At 44.0% G+C, this 9,147-nt stretch overlaps 1 protein-coding gene across 1 annotated transcript; it reads left to right on the forward strand.

Annotated features, from left to right (window-relative positions):
* Nucleotides 1–240: 240 nt before the first annotated feature.
* LOC143522671 (E3 ubiquitin-protein ligase TRIM47-like) lies at nt 241–6,016 on the forward strand. Its single transcript, XM_077016415.1, has 3 exons — nt 241–863; nt 5,428–5,523; nt 5,747–6,016. Exons 1-3 carry the CDS (start codon nt 273–275, stop codon nt 5,999–6,001), a joined length of 942 nt encoding a protein of 313 aa, XP_076872530.1. The 5' UTR covers nt 241–272; the 3' UTR covers nt 6,002–6,016.
* The last annotated feature ends 3,131 nt before the right edge of the window (nt 6,017–9,147 follow it).

A 9,147-nucleotide genomic window follows, 5' to 3' on the forward strand; every position in this document is an offset into this window, starting at 1 on the left:
CAATAACAAACCACCTAGTTGGAATCTGTTTTTTCCATCATTATAAAAGGGTTTTTCCTCAGATTTTCACAGTATTACATCTTCTAATTACTCAATTCTCTCTCTCTCTCTCTCTCTTTCACTCTCTCTCTCAACGCTGGCTAGTTTTCTGCTTCCTGTCTTATATCTTTGCTCCTCCCTCAATTGCTGAACCAGGAAGTCACTTCTATTCACTTCAGCGGAAGCGAAACTTATTTCAGCGTGTTGCTCTCTCAGTGTAGACGTGTAGGAAAATGGCAGAGGCCAATATCTCAGTAGATCACGATCAGTTCAGCTGTCCAATCTGTCTGGATCTACTGAAGGATCCTGCTGCTGTTCCCTGTGGACACAGTTTCTGTATGAGGTGTATTAATGACTGCTGGGATCAGAACAAGAAGAGGGGGGTCTACAGCTGCCCCCAGTGCAGAGAGACCTTCACTCCAAGGCCTGTTCTACGCAGAAACAACATGCTGGCTGAAGTGGTGGAGAAACTGAAGAAGACTGAACTCCAACCTTCTTCTCCTTCTCACTGTTATGCTGGACCTGGGGATGTGGAGTGTGATTTTTGCACTGGGACAAAACTCAAAGCCATCAAGTCCTGTCTGGTGTGCATGGTTTCTGTTTGTGAAACTCATCTTAAACCTCACTTAGATGTTCCTGCTTTGAAGAAGCACAAGCTGGTCAAAGCCTCCACGCAGCTACAAGAGAAGATCTGTCCTCAACATGATAAACTGATTGAGATCTACTGTCGTACTGACCAGAGCTGCATCTGTTATTTGTGTACGATGGATGAACACAAAGGTCATGATACAGTCTCAGCTGCAGCAGAAATAAACCAGAAACAGGTCAGAACTATCATTTATTTTCCCTACAGTCTACAGCAAAATGTTCTGTTCTGTTCTGACCCAACCTAGTCAGGTGCATATTCTAAGATAAACTGGTAATCCTTTTAAAGCTGAATGCATTTTTTAAATTAATTTCAAAAGTTCAGCCATTGTGGATGAAGCTGTATCAAAAATGTTCTTCAGCCACAGTTGTAGTCAGACATCTGTAACACACTAGGTGTTGTGAAGCTACAGCAGAGTGAGGTTTATTCAGGGCAAATCCATAAACAGAGTCATGTTCACGGTTTATGTTCATTAAGCCAACACAGACATTCATAATATTGCAAACAAAAGGGAATAAACAACAAACTAAAAATACCAAACGGGCTGCACAGATGAACAAAAAACAGAAATATTCACAATTTAATTATCACAATAACCAGCAAAGACCGAGACAAATCACAGGGTTTAAATTCACAGGAGAAGAAAAGTAAACGACCAAGACATGGCTGGAGACAATGATTAGAGGGCGGAGTTACAGATGACAGGGGCGTGGCAAGAGAATGCATGGGAAAACCAAAACATTAGAAAATCAAAACAAAGCAGTGACATGGAGACAGAGGAGTATGAAAGTTATTCTGTGTTAACATTAAAATGAAAATGTGATACGCATTTGCATTTACATGTTCCACTCATACAAGCAACTTTGAGCTCAAAATTCAAATTCAAATGCAATAATTCCATTTACATTTGCAATGTGATAGACATCTAATCATATTTCATTCACACATACATTATGATGCTTTTTTGTGCCTTTATTGAAATGAAAATGTATTTCCTGAATTATCAAGTTCATGTGATCATACAAAGGTTTAATCAAAATTATATTTGTCACGTTGAGGACCCCGGCCCCTCCCTTTTGGGCGTGTGTTTACGTTGTCCACGTGCATCGTCTGCGTCGGTGGATCTACGTGGTTGTGGTTATGTCGTGTGATAATCTGTCTCACCTGTGACTCGTCTCGTAATCACGTGGGACTAATGTGGTTTGTCTATTTAATGTGCGCTCGCGCAGTGTCCTGTGCTCGTTGTTGTCTAAAGTCTACACGTTGCCGTGTCTGTGTTACTGTTCTCCGTGCGCTATTGCGCAATCTTTGTGGATATTAAAAGTGACGTTTGCTGCCATCGAGGGATTCTGTGTCTCGTCCTTCACGTCGCACCCACCGTCACAGAACGACGAGCCGTCTGAGACACCAACCATGCCAGGCTGCAAGACCTGGCCAAAGAAGGGCAAGAAGCCCAGCAAGCGACATCACCACGCGTCTTCCTCCCCCCCGCGCCGCGACTCCACGCTAACTCTGGCGCAGCTGAAGCGGGACTCCGAGTGCTCCTATTTGCTGGGTGCGGCTCGGGAGACCTCTATTCCCGAGTTGGCAAGGGAGAACCGCCAGACAGCAATCCGAGTGTGGCGGGAGAGGCACCCCTCACCTTCCCGGGGAATCTCACCCATACGTGTAAGCGTCCCCGAGTTCTACGGGTCAGGGACAACACCAGAAGGCGAGCTTGAGGAGGAGATCTCCCCGCACCACCAAGCCACACCGATGGCCGAGGAGCTGGATAAGGACCCGGTGTGTGCCTACCAGCTGGCCTCTGCCTGTAGGCTCGAGAGCGGGGACCCCGAGCTGGCGGAGACCCTCCGCCAGGGCGCGGTGCGAGTTTGGAGGGAGCGTCACTCTCCTACTTCCCTCCTCTCGCCTCTGAGGGTGGGCTCGTGCGTCATCGGTGCCACCGAGTCCACCCCAGAGAGCGAGTTCGGGGAGAGGGACTCTGAGGAGAAGGAGCAGGAAGACGACGAGGAGGGCTACCCCCCGTCAATATGCGACGCCTCCACCGTCGACTACGGTGGAGGGTAGGCTTCCTCCTCCTCCCCATCGGAGGAGGAGTCGTCGGAGGAAGAAGACTACCTCCCTCCGCCCGTAGGTCCCTCTCCCACCGTAGAGGAAGGTAGGGAGGAGGAGCAGGACGAAGACGAGGAGGACTACCCTCCATCGGAGTGCTCCGCACTCACCGCTGACTACGGTGAGGTGGAGGAGGACTCCTACATGGGGGAAGAGGACAGTCCGCCCCCCACGGAGAGATCTGTTGGGACTGTTAAAGGTAGTCCACCCTCCGATCGCTCCGGAGGAGAGAGGATGGACTGCTCCCGGGGTGGCAGCTCGGAGCAGTCCATGGAGTGGAGCCGGAGAGAAGAGGAGGAAATGGAGACCAAAGGGGATCTCCCACGCGGCCCGCTCGGGGCGTCTGCCAGCCGCATTACGATACCAACAGTGCTCAATTCCAAGCAGAATGCATTTTCATTTCCATGGTCTTCCACTATAGTCAAATTATACTCAAATTAGATCCCATCAGCCTTCAAATCAGATTCCACAACCCTCCACTTTATTAAGCCAATCGGGTCCCACAGCTTTGCACATCAGGCAGCCAATCAGGATAGGACTAAAGCACCCTAAGCAGTACAACTGAGTTTTTTAAACATGCTTCTAATCTAATTCTAATTCTAACATGCTTTTAAGCTTCTAATCGAGAAGCGCTCGATTAGATTAATTCAAAGGGTAGCAGACGAGTCCTTATGGTGAATTTACACTCGATTAGTGTGAAAAGTTAATCGATCAAGTGGCGGACATCTCTGCCTTATCTGGCGCTGATGTGACTATTTGACTATTTGACTAATTATTGCCAAATTGAGCGCTGTGGCAGAGTAACTGAGTGTGCCTCGAACTACGGCGGTAGGAAGGCCGATTTGTGCTGTCGTATTTTTAAAGTTATAATTGGTAATGCCTCGATGAGTGATGTTATCCAGAATCCCCCAGCGTCCCTGTTTAGTGAGATTAATGCCACAGGGGCGGTTTTCTGTCGAATTTTCTTGCCCGTCGAAAATTCCTACCTAGGCTTACTGTGCATGCGCAAGTAACTATTACGTCATGATTTTGGTGGCTTAATGATGTTTTATAATGACATTTATATCGAAATATGTCGAAATTTCCTACCTTTAGTGTTAATTAACTTAATGCTGGTTTATAATGACACACAGGCTAAACACATGTTCATACAAAGATGTAAACAATCCAATTTGCTTGTATTAATATTAATAACAATACATGAATATGCAAAATAAAATTTTTATTTAATTTATCCCACCTTTTAAACGCTGATTTGCGCTACATTATGACGTTTCCACAAGGTAAACAAACTCTACAGAGATACGTCTACAAATACGCGATGCCCTCGTACACGGTAGGAAAATTCGACAAGGTAGGAAAATTCGACAGTGGCATTTGCTTTCCAGAAACGGCACCTGCCTCTGATGACGGCAGAGACTTCTTTTGAGTATTGGCCACTCGGTTATGCCCAAAGTGCCATGTGAAGGATGTGTAATATAGTTTATAACTTGTTTGTTAATTGATTGAAAATTGTTTGGGTCAATGACAGCTGGAAAACCTGCTATAAATTAGGAGTTCTGAATTTAACAGAATGCCATTTGACGGAAACATGTCTGTAACGATTCTCGGCTCTCAGCAGGAAGCGTTTGCAAACGTGTCCCTCTCCAGGTGAACTGCAACAAAACTGATCGAGGGGAATTTGGACATTCAGCTGCAAAACAAAGCAGATGTTTACCTTTTTTGTTGTGGCTCTGGATGAGAGCTGTGATGATACAGCCCAGTTAGTATGTGGAGCTGTGGTGATACAGCCCAGTAACTTCTCTATATATGTGGACAGTGGTGAATGGTGATACAGCCCAGTTACTGATCTATATATGTGGAGAGTGATGATACAGCCCAGTTACTGATCTATATATGTGGAGCTGTGGTGATACAGTCCCGTTACTGATCTATATATGTGGAGAGTGATGATACAGCCCAGTTACTGATCTATATATGTGGATCTGAGATGATATAGCCCAGTTACTGATCTATATATGTGGAGAGTGATGATACATCCCAGTTACTGATCTATATATGTGGAGTAAGGAAAAACCTTGAGATGACGGTGGAGCTGTGGCTGTGCGGTCGATGTGATGATATATATTTTCTTTAACAGAAAAAAAATAATTTCTAAACGGATCACAAGTTAACTAATAAATAATAAAATTCCGTCCTCCAGATTTTCAGTATATATGCATTGTGCAAAACGAAGTATATTAGTCTGGCCCTCTATGGTTCCAGTTTGTCATGTGGCCCCTTGGGAAAATTATGTGCCCACCCCTGGACTCAAGGGAACTAAAGACAGGTGGGGGTGGAGTCAGGCATGATGACATCAGCAGAACAGGAGTGGACTTGACCTTTGACACCATAATCACAAAGAATCCTGCCTGGGAATCTCTGCTGTACTTTTCTGTTTTTCATTTGCTCAGTCCCATGATGGATTCTCCTTCTGTACCCGCCTGACTAATATCTGACTGATATCTGTCATGACATTGATTCTCACATTCTCTCAAGGATGTCACGCTTGTGTCTTCATTACAGCCATCAATATTTACCCACCTTTCATACAGATACTGAACAGCTGAGTGCCTTTTATTTCTCCATAGACTCAGTTAAAGGAGCTGCAGAGGAAACACCAGCAGAGAATCCAGGAGAAGGAGGAGAAGGTCCAGGAGCTGAAGCAGGCTATGAACACTCTGAAGGTGAGAACTGAGCAGAGTGCTGCTGGAACAGATATTTCAGAGCTCAGACAGACCTACAGTTAGACCTCTCCTCCAGGCACACCTCTCCTCCAGGCACAACTCTCCTCCAGATTCTCCCCTATACAGCTAGTGAGGAGACCAGTGGTGTTTGACACAGGCATGAGCACAATATGTAATCTAGCATCACAGTAAGAGAGTGAGTGAGTTTTCTGTCTCCTAACAGTGTTCTGCATGGGCAGCAGTAGAAGACAGTGAGAGGATCTTTACTGAGCTGATCAGCACCATTGAGAAAAAGCGCTGTGAGGTGAGAGAGCTGATCAGAAATCAGGAGAAGGCTGAACTGAGTCGTGCTGAAGATCTACTGGAGAAACTGGATCAGGAGATCACTGATCTTAAGAGGAGAGACACTGAACTGGAGCAGCGCTCCCACACAGAGGATCACATCCAATTCCTTCAGGTGTTTATTAGAGTCTCATAGATGAAAGGGGCCTTTCCTCCTAAATGTTCTTATGTAACAGTTTGATCAGTAAATTATTAATAAATAAGCCTAGGATAAATGTTTAATTTGTCCATCAACAGTGATATGTTATCTAAGGCAGTTCCTGACCCACGATTACCTTTATATCTTTTGGTTCATTTTGTTAGTGTTTCCAATCTGTCTGCAAATCGTCAGAGGGTGAAGACTCAACCAGCATCACTGTGAATCAGCGTCCTTCCTTTGATGGAGTGAGGGACTCTCTCTCTAACCTGAAAACAGAACTTGGGAACATCTGCAAGAAGAGATCTGTACAAATTCCTTTACAAGGTGAGAGTTGTCCTGCAGTAAACAGAACTATTGCTCATTTAACAATTACTGTATTAAAAGCACAAAATGGTTTTGTTTGCACTATTCTTACACTAAAATCACATAGAAGAGAAGCACAGTTAGTAAAATGCAGAGTTAGATAGAACAAAGGAAGGCAACTGTTACCTACATTAGACCACATGAACAAATCCCCCCTCTTCCCGCCACACACACCCCCATACCCACCCCCCATGACAGAATCCAGTAGTACAATTATATTGATTCATCTCTGGAAGTAATTTTCACTTTCACTGTAACGCTTTACACGCTGCGGAGTAAGAGGGCGGACACAAACGCTGAGGAGAGCAAGATTTAATTAATGGAGTTCCAAACTGAGTTGAATAGGAAGGCATGGGTCAAATCAGAGAGAGAGTACGATACATAAACACATCCAAGACACAGAGACATACTGAATACACAGAATAACTAGAAATTAAGATGTACCTCAAACAAACAAAACACGGGTTAAACGCATGACATACCAACAACAGGAACAAAAGGCATGAATCAAAATACTACAGGACAAGGATCAAGACCGAACAGGGAAACTCAAACCAAGCACAATAACCAACACGGAGGTGAAATACAACAGGGTTGAAATACACTGAAACTAGACACAGGTGGGAAAGCTGACGACAGAGGTGTGACAGACAGAGAGGAACCATAGCAACAGAAAACAAGGCGGGACTAACAGGCATGGCAAAACACTGACAAGGGAACAGGAGGACAAGGAGCGACAGCTAATAGAGGGGGGCGGAGCCCTACGTGAGAGAGAGAGAAAGAGAGAGACAGACAGACAGACAGACACACACACACACACACACACACACACACACACACACACACACACACACACACACACACACACACATACACACTGTAAACTTTAGCCTGGTTTATATGAGTCTTTCTGACAGAAATTGTCTTCTCAGGGAATTCTCCTCAGAGCTCTCTGTTCCAAATTGAACATACTTTGGTAGAGGTATCCAAGTCATCTCCTTGGATGCCTCTGGCACATCCTGGATTCAGGTGCGTGAGTTGCTTTACATGTATGATACAACAGACCGAGATGTTTTTCCAGTGAAGCTTCTGCAGTTAATTTGTTCTTTGGTGTGTTTTTGTGTATGCAGGTGCAGCAGCTGTGGCAGTTATACCATCCAGGGGCCAAAGTATAAGAGCCATTACAAGAAGAACAAGCATTTATGTGAGAGGTGTTATAATCCATCAGGGATCTCCTACATAGACTTCTATTAGCATATTTTTGAATAATGTTCATCGCTTCAGTAACCAGGTTACACTCACAGAACAAGGTTATTTGATGTGATGTAAATTATAGCCACACATTCAGCAGACAATATATTAACAACATTTGTATATTCAAAAACCCTTGCAGATGTACAGTTAAAATCTATAGTCTATCTGTTCATGATTGCCATCCTCAAACTCCTAATGATGGTCAGGCTTTGGTCAGATGTTTGCGGATGGCGGACACACATCCTCTACCTGACCACTGACTATCAGGGGCAGGAGGTGACTAACAGATTGTGCATGACAGCAGAAATTTACATAACTTTACTACCCCCATCAAATGTGCCTGTATGAAAAGTGCCTAATAAAATGTCCAGTAACTATAGATGCAAGATTTTAATAAAGATGCTGAACATAATATTGATCATGTTTTACTGTATTACAATGAAACTCCATTTCCTTATGACATTTTATTTAAATGTGAGCATGCAATATTGTTAAGCAAAATACTGAATGCACATAAACTGAGGTTTGTAACAATCAATATTAAGTATATTTTTCCTTAATTCATTCGGTGACTTAAAACCTCGATTTTAGATGGCTTTCCATCATGGCAGCACATCATCACCTGAGTCTATCTGAGAAGAACCTTTGGAAAACTCCCAGCATTCCTCACTTATGACATCATTCCTCATCTATGACATCATTCCCACTTGTGACATCTCTCCAGAGCAGATGATTTTTAAGTCCCTCATGTTCAGCTATTTCCAGATGGAGTTGTAGAAACAATCAAATCCAACATAAAGTAGACACAGAGATATTTAAGCTATGTCACTGTGAAGTCTTTGGGTTTTACATGCAGTAAAAATACAGCACAATGATGGTGAATCATGGTGCCTCTGGAATCAGCTACAGTTTACGGTGATCAAATTATCTGAGGTGAGGACTCTGGGTCTTAATGCCCCTCTGTCCTGTCCTTCTGTCTCTCTCCCACATGTTAAGTCCACCCTCACCACTCCTGTAGTTGGACAGATTGATGTTACACTGGCACCCTTTAACTGGCAAAAACAATTACGGACCTGAAGTTTCCTCACTCACAAATAAACAGAGAATCAGGGCATCAACACAGACTCCTCACTGACTGAATTTATAACAGTTTTTCCACTGTTGCTACACAACCTCACCAGTCTGTTTTCTTAATATTAATTGCTAATATACTGGTCTTCTCTTTCTGTAAATTATTTTACAGAAAAAATGTGAATATGTAAGAAACAGCCATTTTTATCCCCCAGAGATTTGTTTGTATTATCTGTGTAGCAGAATACCGCCACAGGTTGATGCCTCCTGATTTGGACACGGGTTCCCGTACAGAGGGGACTGAGAGCGCCACCAACAGAGGCAAAGACTGAAGTGCAGGGCAACTAGAGACCTTGAGAAACAAACCCAAAGTGAACCAAAACACCAGACCCACTCTGGAGCTCACACTACTGGACCTGGACAATGAATAGAAGAAGCCCAAAACACCCAACGTG

Source organism: Brachyhypopomus gauderio, chromosome 9, assembly GCF_052324685.1.
Source record: "Brachyhypopomus gauderio isolate BG-103 chromosome 9, BGAUD_0.2, whole genome shotgun sequence".
Classification (NCBI taxonomy): domain Eukaryota; kingdom Metazoa; phylum Chordata; class Actinopteri; order Gymnotiformes; family Hypopomidae; genus Brachyhypopomus; species Brachyhypopomus gauderio.